Source organism: Salmo salar, chromosome ssa15, assembly GCF_905237065.1.
Source record: "Salmo salar chromosome ssa15, Ssal_v3.1, whole genome shotgun sequence".
Taxonomy (NCBI): Eukaryota; Metazoa; Chordata; class Actinopteri; order Salmoniformes; family Salmonidae; genus Salmo; species Salmo salar.
Window position 1 is genome coordinate 18,833,583 of NC_059456.1, and position 21,523 is coordinate 18,855,105.

The following is a 21,523-nucleotide window of genomic DNA, read 5'->3' on the forward strand; positions in this document are numbered from 1 at the left end:
ATATAGTGCACTACTTTAGACCAGAGCCCTATTCCCTATATAGTGCACTACTATAGACCAGAGCCCTATTCCCTATATAGTGCACTACTATAGACCAGAGCCCTATTCCCTATATAGTGCACTACTTTAGACCAGGGCCCATATGGTTATTATTAATTATAGCAGGGTCTGCATTATACAGTATGTGGAATAGGGTGCCATTTCGGACACAAACTACATTAATTAAGTGTTGCTCTGCTCTGGGAATACATTGCACAGACTAACATAAAGGTATTTTACCCACAGATGTTTCTTGTGTTATGCAGTGACCCAATAACACACTGTTGGGGATTTAAAGTCATGAATGGTGTTAACTTGTTGGCTCAACTGCCCGGTTTGTTTTGACTAGAGCTACCAGGCTCCTCCTACGCAACAGTAATGTTTGGAATCAACAAAAGCCAATCAGTGGTGTCCGATGTAGAGCCCAATCGCAGGCAAAGCTAACGTGAACCACTGTTTTCCATTGTGAAAGGCTTCATTAAAATTACATTTCTTCTTGGAACACTGAGGGGTTTGGTATGATAAAACACACAGCCAACCCCAGTCTCTCTCTCTCCTCAACAGACACACAGCCAACCCCCGTCTCTCCCTCTCCTCAACAGACACACAGCCAACCCCCGTCTCTCTCTCTCCTCAACAGACACACAGCCAACCCCCCGTCTCTCTCTCTCCTCAACAGACACACAGCCAACCCCCCGTCTCTCTCTCTCCTCAACAGACACACAGCCAACCCCCGTCTCTCTCTCTCCTCAACAGACACACAGCCAACCCCCGTCTCTCCCTCTCCTCAACAGACACACAGCCAACCCCCGTCTCTCTCTCTCCTCAACAGACACACAGCCAACCCCCGTCTCTCTCTCTCCTCAACAGACACACAGCCAACCCCCGTCTCTCTCTCTCCTCAACAGGCACACAGCCAACCCCCGTCTCTCTCCCTCTCTCCTCAACAGGCACACAGCCAACCCCCGTCTCTCTCTCTCAACTCAATTAAATTTAAGGGCTTTATTGGCATGGGAAACATGTTTACAATGCCAAAGCAAGTGAAATAGATCAAACAAAAGTGAAATAAACAGTAAACATTACACTCACAGAAGTACCAAAAGAATAAAGACATTTCAAATGTCATATTATGTGAAAATAGTTCAAGTACAAAAGGGAAAATAAATAAACATAAATATGGGTCACACATCTTGCTGCTGTGATGTCACACTGGTATTTCACCCAATAGATATGGGAGTTAATCTAAATTGGGTTTGTTTTCTAATTCTTTGTGGGTCTGTGTAATCTCGGGGAAATATGTCTCTCTAATATGGTCACACATTTGGCAGGGGGTTGGGAAGTACAGCTCAGTTTCCACCTCCTTTTGTGGGCAGTGTGCACATAGGCTGTCTTCTGAGAGCCAGGTTTGCCTCTCCCCCTCTACTGTTTTACAGCCAGCAATGGACCCCTAAGCCTAACTGATAAAAACTGTTTTTGTAGGAGGAAATCCGTGTTCTGTCCACGAGTTCAACACCACACCAACTTATGACACAATCTTGCATCAGCCCTACTTTAAAATCAGACATAGATATGATCTACGTTTCTTTATTAATACAACACATCAGAGGAACTCTATACAGAGTTGCAGACAGAGCATCTGGCAATGTGTCAATTCAACAACAGTCCAGAACTACTGTATACTGTGTAGAAAATGACAAACAGACTTCTGTGACCTCAGGGGAAGTTACTTCAAGTTTGACTTCAGTCTGCCTGGTTATCAAAATAAAGTGGTTCTATTGTTGGCCTTGAGGGACCTGGAACTACCTAGACTGTCTTCAGAAAGCATCTCGTATAGGCCTAGACTGTCTTCAGAAAGCATCTCGTATAGGCCTAGACTGTCTTCAGAAAGCATCTCGCATAGGCCTAGACTGTCTTCAGAAAGCATCTCGTATAGGCCTAGACTGTCTTCAGAAAGCATATGATCTAGGCCTAGACTGTCTTCAGAAAGCATATGATCTAGGCCTAGACTGTCTTCAGAAAGCATATGATCTAGGCCTAGACTGTCTTCAGAAAGCATCTCGTATAGGCCTAGACTGTCTTCAGAAAGCATATGATCTAGGCCTAGACTAGGTTGGGCAAAACTAAACATGGCGGTGTTCACCTTAACAATCTCACTGGAATAAAGACCTCCATTTCTGTCATTATTGAAAGAGATTGTGATACCTCACGTCTCAAAATAGGGCTACTTAATGTTAGATCCCTCACTTCCAAGGCAGTTGTAGTCAATGAACTAATCACTGATAATAATCTTGATGTGATTGGCCTGACTGAAACATGGCTTAAGCCTGATGAATTTACTGTGTTAAATGAGGCCTCTCCTCCTGGTTACACTAGTGACTATATCCCCCGCGTATCCCGCAAAGGCGGAGGTGTTGCTAACATTTACGATAGCAAATTTCAATTTACAAAAAAACAAAATGGGAAAAAAAGACTACGTTTTCATCGTTTTGAGCTTCTAGTCATGAAATCTATGCAGCCTAATCACTTTTTATAGCTACTGTTTACAGGCCTCCTGGGCCGTATACAGCGTTCCTCACGGAGTTCCCTGAATTCCTATCGGACCTTGTAGTCATGGCAGATAACATTCACCTTTTTGGTGACTTTAATATTCACACGGAAAAGTCCACAGACCCACTCCAAAAGGCTTTCGGAGCCATCATCGACTCAGTGGGTTTTGTCCAACATGTCTCTGGACCTACTCACTGCCACAGTCATACTCTGGACCTAGTTTTGAACCGTTGAATAAATGTTGTGGATCTTAAATGGTTTTTCCTCATAATCCTGGACTATCGGACCACCATTTTATTACGTTTGCAATGGCAACAAATAATCTGCTCAGACCCCAACCAAGGATCATCAAAAGCCGTGCTATAAATTCTCGGACAACCCAAAGATTCCTAGATGCCCTTCCAGACTCCCTCCACCTACCCAAGGACGCCAGAGTACAAAAATCAGTTAACCACCTAACTGAGAAACTAAACTTAACCTTGCGTAATACGCTAGATGCAGTCGCACCCCTAAAAACCAAAAAACATTTGTCGTAAGAAACTAGCTCCCTGGTATACAGAAAATACCCGAGCCCTGAAGCAAGCTTCCAGAAAATTGGAACAGAAATGGCGCCACACCAAACTGGAAGTCTTCCGACTAGCTTGGAAAGACAGTACCGTGCAATATCGAAGAGCCCTCACTTGCTGCTCAATTATCCTATTTTTCCAACTTAATTGAGGAGAATAAGAACAATCCAAAATGTATTTTTGATACTGTCGCAAAGCTAACTAAAAAGCAGCAGAGGATGGCTTTCACTTCAGCAGTAATAAATTCATGAACTTCTTTGATGAAAAGATCATCATCATTAGAAAGCAAATTATTGCGTATTTCTCCAAAGCTCAGTTGTCCTGAATCTGCACAACACTGTCAGGACCTAGGATCAAGGGAGACACTGAAGTTTAATACTATAACTCTTGACACATTGATGAAAATAGTTTTGGCCTCTAAACCTTCAAGCTGCATACTGGACCCTATTCCAACTAAACTACTGAAAGAGCTGCTTCCTGTTCTTGGTCCTCCTATGTTGAACATAATAAACGTCTCTCTATCCACCGGATGTGTACCAAACTCACTAAAAGCTGCCCTCACTAGAAGCCTGTGTTTCAGACATAAGGAAGTGAATGGCAGCAAATGTTTTACTTTTAAGCTCAGACAAAAACAGAGATGCTAGTTCTAGGTCCCAAGAAACAAAGATCTTCTGTTGGATCTGACAATTAATCTTGATGGTTGTACAAGTAATCTCAAATAAAACTGAAGGACCTCGGTGTTACTCTGGACCCTGATCTCTCTTTTGACGAACATATCATGAATATTTCAAGGACAGCTTTTTTCCCATATTGGTAACATTGCAAAAATCTGAAACTTTCTGTCCAAAAATGCAGAAAAAAATGCTTTTGTCACATCTAGATTGGACTACTGCAATGTTCTACTCTCCGGCTACCGGGATAAATCACAAAATAAACTTCAGTTAGTGCTAAACACGGCTGCTAGAATCTTGACTAGAACCAAAAAAACGTGATCATATTACTCCAGTGCTGGCCTCTCTACACTGGCTTCCTGTTAAGGCAAGGGCTGATTTCAAGGTTTTACTGCTAACCTACAAAGCATTACTTGGGCTTGCTCCTACCTACCTTTCCGATTTGGTCCTGCCGTACATACCTACACGTACGATACAGTCACAAGACGCAGGCCTCCTAATTGTCCCTAGAATTTCTAAACAAACAGCTGGATGTTGGGCTTTCTCCAATAGAGCTAAATTTTTTATGGCATTGTCTGCCTATCCATGTGAGAGATGCAGACTCGGTCTCGACCTTTAAGTCTATATTGAACACTCATCTCTTCAGTAGGTCCTATGATTGAGTGTAGTCTGGCCCAGGGGTGTGAAGGTGAACGGAAAGGCTCTGGAGCAACGAACCGCCCTTGCTGTCTCTGCCTGGCCGGTTCCCCTCTCTCCACAGGGATTCTCTGCCTCTAACCCTATTACACTGGCTTACTGGTGCTCTTCCATGTCGTCCCTAGGAGGGGTGCATCACTTGAGTGGGTTGAGTCACCGACGTGATCTTCCTGTCCGGCTTGGCACACCCCTCGGGTTCATGCCGAGGGGGAGATCTTCGTGGGCTATACTCTGCCTTGTCTCAGGTAGTAGGTTGGTGGTTGAAGATATCCCTCTAGTGGTGTGGGGGCTGTGCTTTGGCAAAGTGGGTGGGGTTATATCCTGGGGTATCTTCGGACAGGGCCACAGTATCTCCCTCGTGTCTCAACCTCCAGTATTTTTGCTGCAATAGTTTGTGTCTGGGGGCGAGGACCTGAGCCCTAGTACCATGCCTCAGGACTACCTGGCCTGATGACTCCTTGCTGTCCCCAGTCCACCTGGTTGTGTTGCTGCTCCAGTTTCAACTGTTCTACCTGTGGCTATGGAACCCTGACCTGTTCACTGGACGTGCTACCTTGTCCCAGACCCGCTGTTTTGGACTCTGAATGATCGGCTATGAAAATCCAACAGACATTTACTCCTGAGGTGCTGACCTGTGGCACCTTCTACAACCACTGTGATTATTATTATTTGACCCTGCTGGTCATCTATGAACATTTGAACATTTTGGCCATGTTCTGTTACAATCTCCACCCGGCACAGCCAGAAGAAGACTGGCCACCCCTCATAGCCTGGTTCCTCTCTAGGTTTCTTCCTAGGTTCCTGCCTTTCTAGGGAGTTTTTCCTAGCCACCGTGCTTCTACACCTGCATTGCTTGCTGTTTGGGGTTTTAGGCTGGGTTTCTGTACAGCACTTTGTGACATCAGCTGATGTAAAAAGGGCTTTATAAATACATTTGATTGATTGACTGAATGACTGTCTTCAGAAAGCATTATAGACTCAACTATAGACAAAAATAATAAGCATAAGATTTATTTCAAAAAATGTAACTAGGCAAGTCAGTTAAGAACAAATTCTTATTTACAATGATGGCCTACACCGGCCAAACCTGGACGACGCTGGGCCAATTGTGCGCCACCCTATGGGACTCCCAATCACGGCCGGATGTGATACAGAGATTCCGTCTCTCTGTCCATCCATGTGTCTGTCTGTTAGTCCGTCTGTCCGTCAGTCTGTTCATTCACTGGTATGAATATGACCAGTCAACAAGATGCCATGTCATCTGTCTAAACAACTCGTTTCTGATAATGACCCCCAACTTTAAGGATGCAGGTGGTTGCTTCCTCCAGGCTAAACATGGTCAACTGGAACAGGAATGTACCAAAATCTAAACACAGGGGTCAATCACAGGACAAGAGAAGCATACTGTAGAATGAAAGAATAGCGAAAGATGCACTTGTAGAACAAAAAAATGTTCACACAGGCAGGAAGCATGAGTAAGGAATAATTATGACAGAAGACAAAAAAGACAAGTGTCTTAAATGGCACCAGGCAGGCAGGAAGGAAGGAAGGAAGGCGGGAAGGAAGGAAGGCGGGAAGGAAGGAAGGAAGACAGGACGGAAGGAAGGAAGACAGGAAGGAAGGAAGGAAGGCAGGAAGGTGGTGTCATGACGTTGGCCTGTGGGTAAGGTTTATGACCCCCCCCATAAATACCTTTCTCCCTTCCCCTCTCTGACCCTACTGAAGGACTTGAATAGCCTGTGTTAAATATAGAGAGTCTGGGAACATCAAACAAATGGGGAAAAGGAACCATATTTTGGTAATAAAACCAGTTGGAAATATGCTTGGGAATGTAATGAGTATGTATGTAAAGTTCGTTGTTATCTGAGACATTATGACTGATGACAGGACGACATAAACTGTACCTGAGAAAGTATACACCCTCTAGTTATCAGAGTAACATGGAATTGTTATGCAATTGAAATGTTTGATATTGGAATTGTTTGTTAGGAGATTAAATGTAATTTTAGCTTCCAAATGAGAGAATTGGGTTTTCATAAGGAAAGTGCCCTGCTTGATCAGTGGCCCACCCCTGTGAAGAGGAGGGGTTATAAACGATGAAACACATCCTTCCCCCCCTCTCCACTATATAAGCCTTTGATGAAAAGATAACCAGGTTGTTCCAGTACGTGAGGTCTGCAGCCTCTATGTTAGAAGGACACACATGTCAAGAACAGAACTAAGCCAACCTCGGCGTGAGCTTTGGTGGCGAATGGTATGAACTTTGAGCTTATTCACTACAGAAGTGATACTTCCTAGCCGTTGAGTTAGCAGCGGCCGCTGTAGACGGGGGCTAGGAAAGGACGGACGACGGATCCAGTCTAACAGACGGACGAAGATACCACCACGTATCCAATTTACCACCAGAGACATTCTTCCGAGTTTACAAGAAGATCTGTTGGCCAACCCGGCCAGCATCTACGACCAATCTACCGAAGCGCAGCTCAGAGTAAATATTTATTGCATTTTCCTTTTCCAAATGGGCGGTAATTTAGAATGCATAAGATAATGTATTTACGATAGCATAGCTGCTGTTTCTTTGTTCCTAAGTCTTCCCGCTCTTTCATTCAAGCCCAACCCCCTTTCCTTTGTGTAACCAGCCGTCATGTATGACATCATTTGTATTCGGTGTATTTGTAATTCTGTGTGATTAGTTTAGGTATTTAGTAAATAAATAATTAAACCCAATTTTGTATTGCTGATTCAACTTGTTAGCCAGGGTTCGTGAAGATAGCCAAGAATTTACAACTTTCATTATGAGACTGAAAATAAGATAAGGGTTAATATTGACTGCTATCGATGTAAAATATTACTAAGTATTTTAAGAGTTTATTCGGAAGATAACGGCTCTATAAACGTTATTCCGTGGTGCCCCGACTTTCTAGCTTAATCAGGTAATATTAATTAGAGAAAGAATTTTATAGGTTAGCATGTCATATCACTTAATCCGGCATAGCCAAAGACACGACAGTGGGAAGGAAGGAAGGAAGGAAGGAAGGAAGGAAGGAAGGAAGGAAGGAAGGAAGGAAGGAAGGAAGGAAGGAAGGAAGGAAGACAGGAAGGAAGAAAGACAGGAAGGAAGAAAGACAGGAAGGAAGAAAGACAGGAAGGAAGGAAGGAAGACAGGAAGGAAGGAAGACAGGAAGGAAGGAAGGCAGGAAGGAAGGAAGGCAGGAAGGAAGGCAGGAAGGAAGACAGGAAGGAAGGAAGACAGGAAGGAAGGAAGAAAGACAGGAAGAAAGACAGGAAGGAAGAAAGACAGGAAGGAAGAAAGACAGGAAGAAAGGAAGACAGGAAGACAGGAAGACAGGAAGAAAGACAGGAAGGAAGGAAGAAAGACAGGAAGGAAGGAAGGAAGGAAGGAAGGAAGGAAGGAAGGAAGGAAGACAGGAAGGAAGGAAGACAGGAAGGAAGGAAGACAGGAAGGAAGGAAGGAAGGCAGGAAGGAAGGCAGGAAGGCAGGAAGGCAGGAAGGAAGACAGGAAGGAAGACAGGAAGGAAGACAGGAAGGAAGACAGGAAGGAAGACAGGAAGGAAGACAGGAAGGAAGACAGGAAGGAAGACAGGAAGGAAGACAGGAAGGAAGACAGGAAGGAAGGAAGGCGGGCATATTTATTAGCTGTTAGGTTAACTAGCTACCATTGCATTCACCAATTTGAATATAAGTCAGTGCTTGCGTCCGTAGCAGTTTGTATGACTTAGTGGTTACATACAGTACATGTTGACAGAATGGCTGTGAAACAGAGAGATTGTTGCTGTACTCTCAGGTAAGGCCCTTGCTACCAGAACCCCTGAAGTCCCCCAGTATTCAGACAGGAAGCTTGAAGATGATGTGTCACCATCCAAGCCCATGTCACAGCACGCAGTGGCCTGCTAGGGGGGGGGGGGGATGACAAATATATGATGTACCTTTCATCACCAAAGCCATGTTCACCGCACACGTTTCTGAACAATTCAACCCTTTTGTTAAATGTCATTGATATGGAAATTCACATACAGATATTCAGTTCATAAGCATTGACTGTACTACCTCTAGGGTCCTGTGGTGAAAGACTGCTGTGCAAGGTGTAGGGCAACAGCTTTCTTCCCGGGCCGTATTCACAACGCTCTCCAGAGTAGGACTTGTGATCTAGGACCAGCACCCTCTTGTCAATGTAATCATATTCATTGTGATATAGAAGTCAAAACTGATCCTAAAATAAATAAATAAATAATAATCAGTACTCCTACTCAGATGCTTTGTAAATACGGGCCCTGGTCTGTCTGCCTGCTGCCCTGGTCTGTCTGCCTGTCTGCCTGCTGCTTTCTAGTGATCTAATGCTCTCTTCATCTGAAATGAAACAAAAACATGAAGACAATTTGTCTAGTCAGTCAGTAATGTAGTTAACTAATCAGCCTCCCGTATTTATGCTGCAGTAGTTTATGTTGGGGGGCTAGGGTCAGTCTGTTATATCTAGAGTATTTCTCCTGTCTTATCCGGTGTCCTGTGTGAATTTAAGTATGCTCTCTCTAATTCTCTCTCTCGGAGGACCTGAGCCCTAGGACCATGCCTCAGGACTAACTGGCCTGATGACTCCTTGCTGTCCCCAGTCCACCTGGCCGTGCTGCTGCTCCAGTTTCAACTGTTCTGCCTGCGGCTATGGAACCCTGACCTGTTCACTGGACGTGCTATCTGTCCCAGACCTGCTGTTTTCAACTCTCTAGAGACAGCAGGAGCGGTAGAGATACTCTCAATGATCGGCTATGAAAAGCCAACTGACATTTACTCCTGAGGTGCTGACCTGTTGCACCCTCTACAACCACTGTGATTATTATTATCTGACCATGCTGGTCATCTATGAACATTTGAACATCTTGGCCATGTTCTGTTATAATCTCCAACCGGCACAGCCAGAAGAAGACTGGCCACCCCTCATAGCCTGTTTCTTCTCTAGGTTTCTTCCTAGGTTCTGGCCTTTCTATGGAGGTTTTTCCTAGCCACTGTGCTTCTACACCTGCATTGCTTGCTGTTTGGGGTTTTAGGCTGGGTTTCTGTACAGCACTTTGTGGACATCAGCTGATGTAAGAATGGCTTTATAAATACATTTGAAATTTGATTGATTGGACTGAACTAATGAAACACTGAATGTAAATGTTCACAAGCCTATTCAGCCAAATTATACCAAAACAACACAGCCTATTTGCAGTGAAATCAAGAGGGGCATTTAAAAAAAAAAAAACAATTACAGTCTACTTAGACAGGTAACGTTCACCATCTTCGCTAACTTCTCCCACCAGTTTCAAGCTAGCTTGCTAGCTAATGACATTTTAACAATCAAATCAGATGGATAGCTTAGCATCTAAAAGCTGCCTGATACAGCTTGCCAGTTGCTAATAAAAGTAGCATGAATAAGTCAGAAGCCAGCTAGCAATGTCAAATTGAGGTTGTTATTTTTTACCAACACAACTCATGTACATGTAGAACATTTTAAATTCAAGCAGATCACGTTAGTTTTATTCAAGGACTTCAGGCTGAGAAGTAATAGCTACTCGTTTGTAGAACCTTCATCTTCATCAGATGGTTGTCCCCAGTCAGCTCCATAGTCTTCCCCAGATGGTTGTCCCCAGTCAGCTCCATCGTCTTCATCAGATGGTTGTCCCCAGTCAGCTCCATAGTCTTCACCAGATGGATGGATGTCCCCAGTCAGCTCCATAGTCTTCACCAGATGGATGGATGTCCCCAGTCAGCTCCATAGTCTTCACCAGATGGATGGATGTCCCCAGTCAGCTCCATAGTCTTCCCCAGATGGTTGGATGTCCCCAGTCAGCTCCATCGTCTTCATCAGATGGTTGTCCCCAGTCAGCTCCATAGTCTTCACCAGATGGATGGATGTCCCCAGTCAGCTCCATAGTCTTCCCCAGATGGTTGTCCCCAGTCAGCTCCATCGTCTTCATCAGATGGTTGTCCCCAGTCAGCTCCATCGTCTTCATCAGATGGTTGTCCCCAGTCAGCTCCATAGTCTTCACCAGATGGATGGTTGTCCCCAGTCAGCTCCATAGTCTTCACCAGATGGATGGATGTCCCCAGTCAGCTCCATAGTCTTCATCAGATGGTTGTCCCCAGTCAGCTCCATAGTCTTCATCAGATGGTTGTCCCCAGTCAGCTCCATAGTCTTCATCAGATGGTTGTCCCCAGTCAGCTCCATAGTCTTCATCAGATGGTTGTCCCCAGTCAGCTCCATAGTCTTCATCAGATGGTTGTCCCCAGTCAGCTCCATAGACTTCACCTGAACCAACGTCACAGGCAATATCCCAGGCTAACATTTTTACATTTACATTTTAGTCATTTAGCAGACGCTCTTATCCAGAGCGGCTTACTGTAGTGAATGCATACATTACATTTTTTTCCCCGTACTGGCCCCCCGTGGGAATCGAACCCACAACCCTGGCGTTCCAAACACCATGCTCTACCAACTGAGCCACACGGGACCAGGCTAAGTCATGCACTTGGGGGTGGGGGGGGGTGACTTACTAGCACACGCTGCTAAAGAAAACAAATAAATAAAGCTATCTACAAAAGGGGTGTATAGTTTATTTATATTGGCAAATTTAAACTTGAAACGTGGCCTTTAAAGCAGCAATCAGCAGTAGAAACAATAAAGCGTAGGCTACTCCCCGCCCACCATTCCAGTAAAAAGCTGATGGATAGAGATTGAGAAATGTAACCACTCTGAAACTCATAGACAGGGCTATGGATGCAAGGACTGACCATCCATTCTATTGTAGTTTTAACCTCGTTCTGTAGCTACAGTGTTTGTAAACAATGTAAATGAAAACAAACAAGCTTCTATTTTGGCTTCTGCCAGGGTACGACAGTTGAACTGAACTCACGGGGCACTTCTAAGTTAAGGTTTCTTTAAGAATCAAATGGGTAGATATCATGAATTGATAAGTGAATTGAATAAGTGAATTGAATAAGTGAATTGAATAAGTGAATTGAATAAGTGAATTGAATAAGTGAATTGAATAAGTGAATTGAATAAGTGAATTGAATAGATAAGTGAATTGAATAACTGAATTGATAAGTCCCAAAAAGTGATTGGGTCTTACATTAAATGGAAGCGTTTTCATTAAAATGTATGCCTCTTCATTAACGTAAAGCATGATTAAAGTGAAAAGACAGTTGTTGATACATATCTCAGGGTAGTTTTCAGTCCATAAAGAGACATGGGAGATGCATAGTTTGCTCCAAAGAACAGAGATTAATTCAGATGCTTTCTAAATTATGAAAATGTAGAGGTTTGGACCTTTGGAAATCATTCTGCACACGTTCGGGACGAGAGAGTTCCAGGGCTAGAGGTTCATGGGAACTGCAGTCTTCAAAGTTTCTCAACACATGCAAGCCAATTGTGGCAATAACAACTCATTTAAGCGCACAATGAGTTCACTTGATGCTTCTTGGAACAAAGTCACGTGGAACAAGTTCTGAGAATGAGTTTATTGGACTATACCCTAGATCAAAGGACATTCCCAGGGATTCACATTGGATTGGGAAGTACTTGTATGTAACAATACACAGGGCATACCCAGTGGAAGCTCACAGTAATAAACCCAGGGCATACCCAGTGGAAGCTCACAGTAATAAACCCAGGACATACCCAGTGGAATCTCAGTAATAAACCCAGGACATACCCAGTGGAAGCTCACAGTAATAAACCCAGGACATACCCAGTGGAAGCTCACAGTACTAAACCCAGGACATACCCAGTGGAAGCTCACAGTAATAAACCCAGGACATACCCAGTGGAAGCTCACAGTAATAAACCCAGGACATACCCAGTGGAAGCTCACAGTAATAAACCCAGGACATACCCAGTGGAAGCTCACAGTAATAAACCCAGGGCATACCCAGTGGAAGCTCACAGTAATAAACCCAGGGCATACCCAGTGAAAGCTCACAGTAATAAACCCAGGGCATACCCAGTGGAACCTCACAGTAATAAACCCAGGACATACCCAGTGGAAGCTCACAGTAATAAACCCAGGGCATACCCAGTGGAACCTCACAGTAATAAACCCAGGGCATACCCAGCAGATGATACCAAAGCACCAACTAAACAAGACAGACTATCAATTACTGCACACACACACACACACACACACACACACACACACACACACACGTTGTCACCTCTAATACCAGCCTGCACATATAGAGCCCATATTTAATAGACAGGAAGTATGTTGTCTATTCCGAGCCCACAGGAAGTGAGAGAAGGCCAAAAGAATTCCACCATTTGAAAGGCAGACATAGTTTTCCTAAAGTCCCTGTGCTGTCTGATGGGGTTCAGACTCTGCTACGGCTCCAAGGTACACAGACAGTCCCTCTGCGTTAAGATACAGCGCTGGCCTAATCCATGTCACCCTATTCCCTACCTAGTGCACTACTTTAGACTAGGGCCCATAACCACCCTATTCCCTACACAGTGCACTCTAGTCAAATGTAGTGCACTATGTAGGGAATAGGGTGCAATTGGGAACGTAGCCCAGTAGTGCTGCGGCGACTACTAGCTGTGGGGCTGCGGCGACTACTAGCTGTGGGGCTGCGGCGACTACTAGCTGTGGGGCTGCGGCGACTACTAGCTGTGGGGCTGCGGCGACTACTAGCTGTGGGGCTGCGGCGACTACTAGCTGTGGTGCTGTGACTAGTTGTTTACATGGATAAGCTTCTTAATAATAAAAAAAATGTATTTGAAAACTAGACATTACACTTGGTTACCATGGCATTTCATTATTATTTCAAGTTATTACTTATAAATATTAACTCAACAAATTAATTAATGCCAGGTTGGAGAGGATGTGTCACTTTTCGTATTGACAACATGAATGGAATCAAAATAAATATATTTTGATTCCATTCATTTACATAAAGTATTCAGACCCTTAACTCAGTACTTTGTTGAAGTATCTTTGGCAGCGATTACAGCCTTGAGTCTTTGGTAAGACGCTTCTAGCTTGTCACACCTGTATTTGGGGAGTATCTCCCATTCTTCTCTGCAGATCCTCTCAAGCTCTGTCAGGTTGGATGGGGAGCGTTGCTGCACAGCTATTTCCAGGTCTCTCCAGAGATGTTCGATCGGGTTCAAGTCTGGGCTCTGGCCGGGACACTCAAGGACATTCAGAGACTTGTCCCGAAGCCACTCCTGTGTTGTCTTGGCTGTGTGCTTAGGGTCGTTGTCCTGTTGGAAGGTGAACCTTCACCCCAGTCTGAGGTCCTGAGCGCTCTGGAGCAGGTTTTCATCAAGGATCTGTATTTTGCTTCGTTCATCTTTGCCTCGATCCTGACTTGTCTCCCAGTCCCTGCCGCTGAAAAACATTCCCAAACACTTTACAGATGAGTGGCTTCGGTCTGGCAACTCGACCATAAAGTCCTAATTGGTGGAGTGCTGCAGAGATGGTTGTCCTTCTGGAAGGTTCTCCCATCTCAACAGAGGAACTCTTCTCCCCCGATTGCTCAGTTTGGCCGGGTGGCCAGCTCTAGGAAGAGTCTTGGTTGTTCCAAACTTCATCCATTTAAGAATGATGGAGGCCACTGTGTTCTTGGGGACCTTCAATGCTGCAGATTTTTTTTGGTGCCCTTCCCCAGATCTGTGCCGACATAATGCTGTCTTGGAGCTCTGCGGACAATTCCTTCAACCTCATGGCTTGGTTTTTGCTCTGACATGTACTGTCAACTGTTGGACCTTATATAAAACAGGTGTGTGCCTTTCCAAATCATGTCCAATCAATTGAATTTACCACAGGTGGACTCCAATCAAGTTGTAGAAACATCAAGGATGATCAATGGAAACAGGATGCACCTGAGCTCAATTGAGTCTCATAACAAAGGGGTCTGAATACTTATGTAAATAGCTTATATAACACTTTTTTTACATTTTGCAAAAATCTCTCAAAACCTGTTTTCGCTTTGTCATTATGGGGTATTGTGATGTCATTATGGGGTATTGTGATGTCATTATGGGGTATTGTGTGTAGAACGATGAGGATAATGTTTTATTTAATACATTTTAGAATAAGGCTGTTAAGTAACAAAATGTGGAAAAAGTCAAGGGGTTTGAATACTTTCCCCGAATTCACTGTAGATATTATAGTGTACTTATAGTGTTCGTCTCATTGGCTGCAAGAGTCATCGAGTGACCTCTACTATGAATCCTCCTCAGCCAAGTTGTCAGACAGACAGCAAGACACCGGCACATTTTGCTGCAGGCTACATCTGAGCCTGTGTTTGATACGGACTGTGTAGAGGCAGTCACTCAAAATCAAATAAAATTGCATTTGACGTGTACACACAGTAGTATTTTGCAGATGTTATTGCAGGTGCAGGGAAATACTTGTGTTTCTAGCTCCAGTATTAATATCTAGCAATACACAGACAAATCCCCCAAAATAAAAAGAAAGAAATGAAGAAATATCAGTATGAGCGATGTACCCTACATGACCAAAAGTATGTGGACACCTGCTCATCGAACATCTCATTCCAAAATCATGGGCATTAATACGGAGTTGGTCCCCCCTTTGCTGCTATAACAGCCTCCACTCTTCTGGGAAGGATTTCCACTAGATGTTGGAACATGCCTACGGGGACTTGCTACCATTCAGCCACCAGCATTCGTGAGGTTGGGCACTGATGTTGGGCGATTAGGCCTGGCTTGCAGTTGGCGTTCCAATTCATCCCAAAGGTGTTCGATGGGGTTGAGGTCAGGGCTCTGTGCAGGACAGTCAAGTTCTTCCACATCAATCTCAACAAACAAATTTCTGTACTGACCTTGCTTTGTGCACAGAGGTATAAGTAATGCTGAAACAGGAAAGGGGCCTTCCCCAAACGGTTGCCACAAAGTTGGAAGAACAGAATTGTCTAGAATGTCATTGTATGCTGTAGCGTTAAGATTTCCCTTCACTGGAACTAAGAGGCCCGAACCATGAAAAACAGCCCCAGACCATTATTCCTCCTCCACCAAACTTTACATTTGGCACTATGCATTGGGGCAGGTAGCGTTCACTTGGTGTCCGTCAAACCCAGATTTGTCCGTCGGACTGCCAGATGGTGAAGCGTGATTCATCACTCCAGAGTCCAACTCCAGCCGACGCTTGGCATTGCGCATGGTGATCTTAGGCTTGTGTGCGGCTGCTCGGCCACGGAAACCCATTTCATGAAGCTCCCGGCGAACAGTTATTGTGCTGACGTTGCTTCCAGAGGCAGTTTGGAACTCAGTAGTGAGTGTTGCAACCGAGGACAGAGGACTTTTACACTCTACCCGTTTCAGCACTCGGCGGTCCTGTTCTGTGAGCTTGGGCGGCAAACCAAGTGGCAACACCTGGTGATGCTTTTAAAGTTGAAAAACAGGTCAGATTGTCATATCTTGGTGACAAACCTCAGATCTGAGAGGGGATTTAACTGCTCACGTAATCTGCTTTCAAATAAAAGGTGACATTGTACTCTGTGGTCAAGCAAGGAGCTCACAGGGCCATATAACTAAGCTAAGCTATACTTTGTCCAGCAACACTGAGCATTTTTACATCATTCTAGATGAGTGAGCATAGACTGTCTGGGGCTGGGTGTACTGTAGGGAGGCTGGGTGTACCGTAGGGGGGCTGGGTGTACCGTAGGGGGGCTGGGTGTACCGTAGGGGAGGCTGGGTGTACCGGGTGTGGCTGGGTGTACTGTAGGGGGGGCTGGGTGTACTGTAGGGAGGATGGGTGTGGCTGGGTGTACTGTAGGGGGGCTGGGTGTACTGTAGGGGGGGCTGGGTGTACCGTAGGGGGGGCTGGGTGTACCGTAGGGGGGCTGGGTGTACTGTAGGGGGGGCTGGGTGTACTGTAGGGGGGATGGGTGTACTGTAGGGGGGCTGGGTGCACTGTAGGGGGCTGGGTGCACTGTAGGGAGGCTGGGTGTACTGTAGGGGGTCTGGGTGTACTGTAGGGAGGCTGGGTGTACTGTAGGGAGGCTGGGTGTACTGTAGGGGGGCTGGGTGTGGCTGGGTGTACTGTAGGGAGGCTGGGTGTACTGTAGGGAGGCTGGGTGTGGCTGGGTGTACTGTAGGGAGGCTGGGTGTACTGTAGGGAGGCTGGGTGTACTGTAGGGGGGCTGGGTGCACTGTAGGGGGGCTGGGTGCACTGTAGGGGCGCTGGGTGCACTGTAGGGGGGCTGGGTGTGGCTGGGTGTACTGTAGGGGGCTGGGTGCACTGTAGGGGGACTGGGTGTACTGTAGGGGGCTGGGTGTACTGTAGGGGGGGCTGGGTGTACTGTAGGGGGCTGGGTGTACTGTAGGGGGGCTGGGTGCACTGTAGGGAGGCTGGGTGTGGCTGGGTGCACTGTAGGGAGGCTGGGTGTGGCTGGGTGTACTGTAGGGAGGCTGGGTGTGGCTGGGTGCACTGTAGGGAGGCTGGGTGTGGCTGGGTGTACTGTAGGGGGGGCTGGGTGTACTGTAGGGGGGCTGGGTGTACTGTAGGGGGGCTGGGTGTACTGTAGGGGGGCTGGGTGCACTGTAGGGGGGCTGGGTGTGGCTGGGTGTACTGTAGGGGGGGCTGGGTGCACTGTAGGGGGGCTGGGTGTACTGTAGGGGGGCTGGGTGTACTGTAGGGGGGCTGGGTGTTCTGTAGGGGGGCTGGGTGCACTGTAGGGGGCTGGGTGCACTGTAGGGAGGCTGGGTGTGGCTGGGTGCACTGTAGGGAGGCTGGGTGTGGCTACTGTAGGGAGGCTGGGTGTGGCTGGGTGTACTGTAGGGGGGCTGGGTGTACTGTAGGGGGCTGGGTGTGGCTGGGTATACTGTAGGGGGGGCTGGGTGTACTGTAGGGGGGCTGGGTGTACTGTAGGGGGGGCTGGGTGTGGCTGGGTGTACTGTAGGGGGGCTGGGTGTGGCTGGGTGTACTGTAGGGGGCTGGGTGCACTGTAGGGGGGCTGGGTGCACTGTAGGGGGCTGGGTGCACTGTAGGGGGACTGGGTGTACTGTAGGGGGGCTGGGTGTACGGTAGGGAGGCTGGGTGTGGCTGGGTGCACTGTAGGGAGGCTGGGTGTGGCTGGGTGCACTGTAGGGAGGCTGGGTGTGGCTGGGTGTACTGTAGGGAGGCTGGGTGCACTGTAGGGGGGCTGGGTGTACTGTAGGGGGGCTGGGTGTACTGTAGGGGGGCTGGGTGTGGCTGGGTGTACTGTAGGGGGCTGGATGTACTGTAGGGAGGCTGGGTGTACTGTAGGGGGCTGGGTGCACTGTAGGGGGGCTGGGTGCACTGTAGGGGGGCTGGGTGCACTGTAGGGGGGCTGGGTGCACTGTAAGGGGGGCTGGGTGTGGCTGGGTGCACTGTAGGGAGGCTGGGTGTGGCTGGGTGCACTGTAGGGGGGCTGGGTGCACTGTAGGGGGGCTGGGTGTGGCTGGGTGTACTGTAGGGGGGCTGGGTAAACTGTAGGAGGGCTGGGTGTACTGTAGGGGGGCTGGGTGTACTGTAGGGGGGGCTGGGTGTACTGTAGGGGGGGCTGGGTGTACTGTAGGGGGGGCTGGGTGTACTGTAGGGGGGCTGGGTGGGCTGGGTGCACTGTAGGGAGGCTGGGTGCACTGTAGGGAGGCTGGGTGCACTGTAGGGAGGCTGGGTGTGGCTGGGTGCACTGTAGGGAGGCTGGGTGCACTGTAGGGAGGCTGGGTGCACTGTAGGGAGGCTGGGTGCACTGTAGGGGCTGGGTGCACTGTAGGGAGGCTGGGTGTACTGTAGGGGGGCTGGGTGTACTGTAGGGGGGCTGGGTGTTCCTAAAATATTTCGGTTTAAATAGGACTTGAAAGAACAAAACATTTCACAACCTCCTTAGTGTAGTTCATTGCACTGACATAGCACTTGGTCAGAACACACCTTCAACATGTTGCCAGGACAACAACCTCTCCCTCAACGTCAGCAAAAGTAAGGAGTTGATTGTTGACTTCAGGAAGCAGAGGGAACACACCCCGATCCAAATCAACAGGACGACAGTAGAGAGAGTCAGCAGTTTTAAGTTCCTCTGCGTCCTGAGGACTGAGGACTCACTGAGGACTTGACACGGACCGACATCACAACCACTCTGGTCAAAAGGGAGCAGCAGAGTCTCTACATCCTAAGGCGGCTGAAGAAATTTGGCATGCCACCCCGGGTCCTCTCCAAATACAGGTCCACTGCACCATCGAGAGCATCCTGACCGGTTGCATCACGGCCTGGTACGAGACTTTCTCCGTCCACAACCGCAAGGCCCTCCAGCGGGTGGTGAAGACAGCCCAGTACCTCACTGGGACCACATGTAACAGTGTAGCTTCAGTCCCTCTCCTCGCCCCAACCTGGGCTTGAACCAGGGACCCTCTGCACACATCAACAACTGACACCCACGAAGCATCGTTACCCATCGCGCCACAAAAGCCGCGGCCCTTGCAGAGCAAGGGGAACAACCACTTCAAGGTCTCAGAGCGAGTGACGTCACCCGATAGAAACGCTATTAGCGCGCACCACCGCTAACTAACTAGCCATTTCACACGCTCCTGTCAATCCAGGACATCTAGTTGAAACAGTGCCCGAAGAAGGCCCGCAGCATCATCAAGGACCCCACACACCTCAGCCACGAGCTGTTCACCCCCTGACCGTCAGGCAGACGGTACCAGACCAAGAGGTTTGATAGAAACTGACTCGGAGACAGTTTCTATCTACAAGCCATTAGACAGCTGTCTAACACTTGAACTGGACTGACCACCTGCTCTGACTCTCTGCACCTTAACACACACACACACACACACACACACACACCTCTTATTGTGATTGCTAAATACTGCACAATTGAAACACTTGCCGTCCATCTTCAACCAAAACACATGTAAATATTGGACAATAAATTGTGCCTTCCTGTATTGTATTAATATATATATATATTAAATGTTTGTTCTATTCTGAGACATTTACTTTATGTTTTGTATTCTTAGCTTGTATTATTTCTTATTATTGTTGCATTGTGGAGAAGGAACCTGCAAGTATGCATTTGGTTGAACAGTGTATATACCACGTGTATCCTGTACATATAACTAATAAAACTTGTAAGATATTTGCCTTGAAAGATAAGATCTATAAAACGGTGCCAAATGGGTTTGTTGTGATAGCAACACCTGGCATTCAGAGACAGTATTCTTACAGTGTGACGCATTGCCACCTATTGTCCAATAATCACCTATGATGGAATTGCTGTGGTTTTCTATCGGCATTGGGAAATGATATTGCAGTCCCAATATGATTTTATTACAGGGTAACTTTATATTGATGTGGATCGATGCCTACTGATCCACAATGTATTGCCTGGAAGTGTCAATCATGTATGATTCCCCCCAAGGAATAAGGGGGTTAACTTACATTGTATGACAAAATGGCAATGCCTTGTGAGGTATTATGACAGACAGTGAAAGTCCTGTCAAATTGTTTACTAGTAACCGGACCAACCTCTAAAGTCATATCACAAGAGTCTGATGGGGGTGATTTTAAATAATAAAAGGAAGAATTAAAATCACTGGAATGGATTTCACATGCTGGGAATCTGCAGTAAAATAACTCGGAACTCACCACATATGTTGATCCATTTTCTCCCGAACGAACCTCCGTTTCGGGAATGGAGAAATGCATTTTAGATGATGGCCCACTGGACGACAGGTCCGCTAGTTTGGATGAAAAGGTTCACCACAAATCTACAAGGTAAAGTCTATTGCCAAAGTGGTCTTGCACTCCTCTGCATTTACTCGGTAATCCAGTGTTCCGTTCGTTTGTTCAATCCGAGGCGATAGAAAGAAGAAGAAAAATATTTGTTTTGTTTATCCAACAGTTTCTGCTGCACCGGACTGGATTAGTATAAACTTGTCCCACGTCAGTACTCTAAACTTTTCCCACTAGCGTCCTCCTAGCAGCCATGTTGCAGATGAAGGTAATTGCACATTCATTGTTGGCTGTAAAAATTTTTTTTTTTAAATAGCTATTTATTCGTCGACTGTGTGTGGAGGTCCAAAACCAGTCCCCGTTACCGTTGACCCTGTTATAACGATCCGTTCTCAATCCGTACCGACGATTCCATTCATTTGCTTTCTCATTAGAACTTTCGGATGAAAGGGCGCAGTTAGCTTCTGACAACCCCCGTCACTTCCCTAAATTGTATAAACGTCTGAGGTGTGTGTGTCGTGAACAACATTACCGTGAACAACAGTAGGTGGAACTGGCGGCTCGCCTTCAAAATAAAAGGCCCCTATTGAAACTGATACAAACGGATAAACAAATAGTGGAAACATGCCATCATTTGGACTAGATAATGATAAACCAGGTTGGAATGTGGTTAAATTCAACGAAATACAATTATTAGTTAATAAAAGTGGAGTAGGCTGCACCCTCAAAAAAGTTAAAATCAGTTGAAATCGCACTGTGGATGCATGTGAATTGCATTGGGGGCATGAAATGGGGCAGCCTATTCAGTAGTCTCGCGTTGCCATACCGCCATTATTAAGTTGCTGTCACGCCTCTTTTAGAGGTCTGTTGAATTTTGTATTTGCAAAAATGGTTTGAATGGTCTGCAGAAATGGTTTGAATGGTCTGCAAAAATGGTTTGAATGGTCTGCTGGCTCCCAGCAGCAAGATTTCTGATTGAATGAAAGTTGTGTCGTAAGCTAGCTAGTTGGCAACATTGAATAAATTTGAAGAACACCTGGAGGAAAAACTGAATTATGTTTATCCAGAAGTGTACTCTATACACACTTAATCGACACACACTATATGGTCAAAAGTATCTCATTCCAAAATCATGGGCATTAACATAGAGTCAGTCCCCCCTTTGCTGCTATAACAGCCTCCACTCTTCTGGGAAGCCTTTCCACTAGATGTTGGAACATTGCCGTGGGGACTTGCTTCCATTCAGCCACATGAGCATTAATGAGGTCGTGCACTGATGTGGGGCGA

At 46.5% G+C, this 21,523-nt stretch overlaps 1 protein-coding gene and 1 non-coding gene across 8 annotated transcripts in view; both read right to left on the minus strand.

Moving 5' to 3' along the window:
- The window catches only part of LOC106571015 (sorting nexin-17), a 64,350-nt gene extending 43,602 nt beyond the window's left edge, over window positions 1–20,748 (minus strand). Inside the window, exon 1 of one of the 7 annotated variants that reach the window (XR_006759128.1) lies at window positions 20,150–20,744. Coding sequence is in view for 3 of the 7 variants with exons in the window: in XM_045695522.1 (XP_045551478.1) it covers window positions 20,150–20,209 (60 nt within the window). In the remaining 4 variants the exon portion in view is untranslated. Of the gene's footprint in view, window positions 1–8,588; window positions 8,736–13,561; window positions 13,601–20,149 lie in introns of those variants that run through there. The other 6 variants (XR_006759129.1, XR_006759130.1, XM_045695522.1 and 3 more) reach the window with 6 other exon arrangements.
- trnap-ugg (transfer RNA proline (anticodon UGG)) lies at window positions 10,953–11,028 on the minus strand. Its single transcript has one exon. It is a non-coding gene; the product is annotated as a tRNA-Pro (tRNA).
- Window positions 20,749–21,523: the final 775 nt, after the last annotated feature.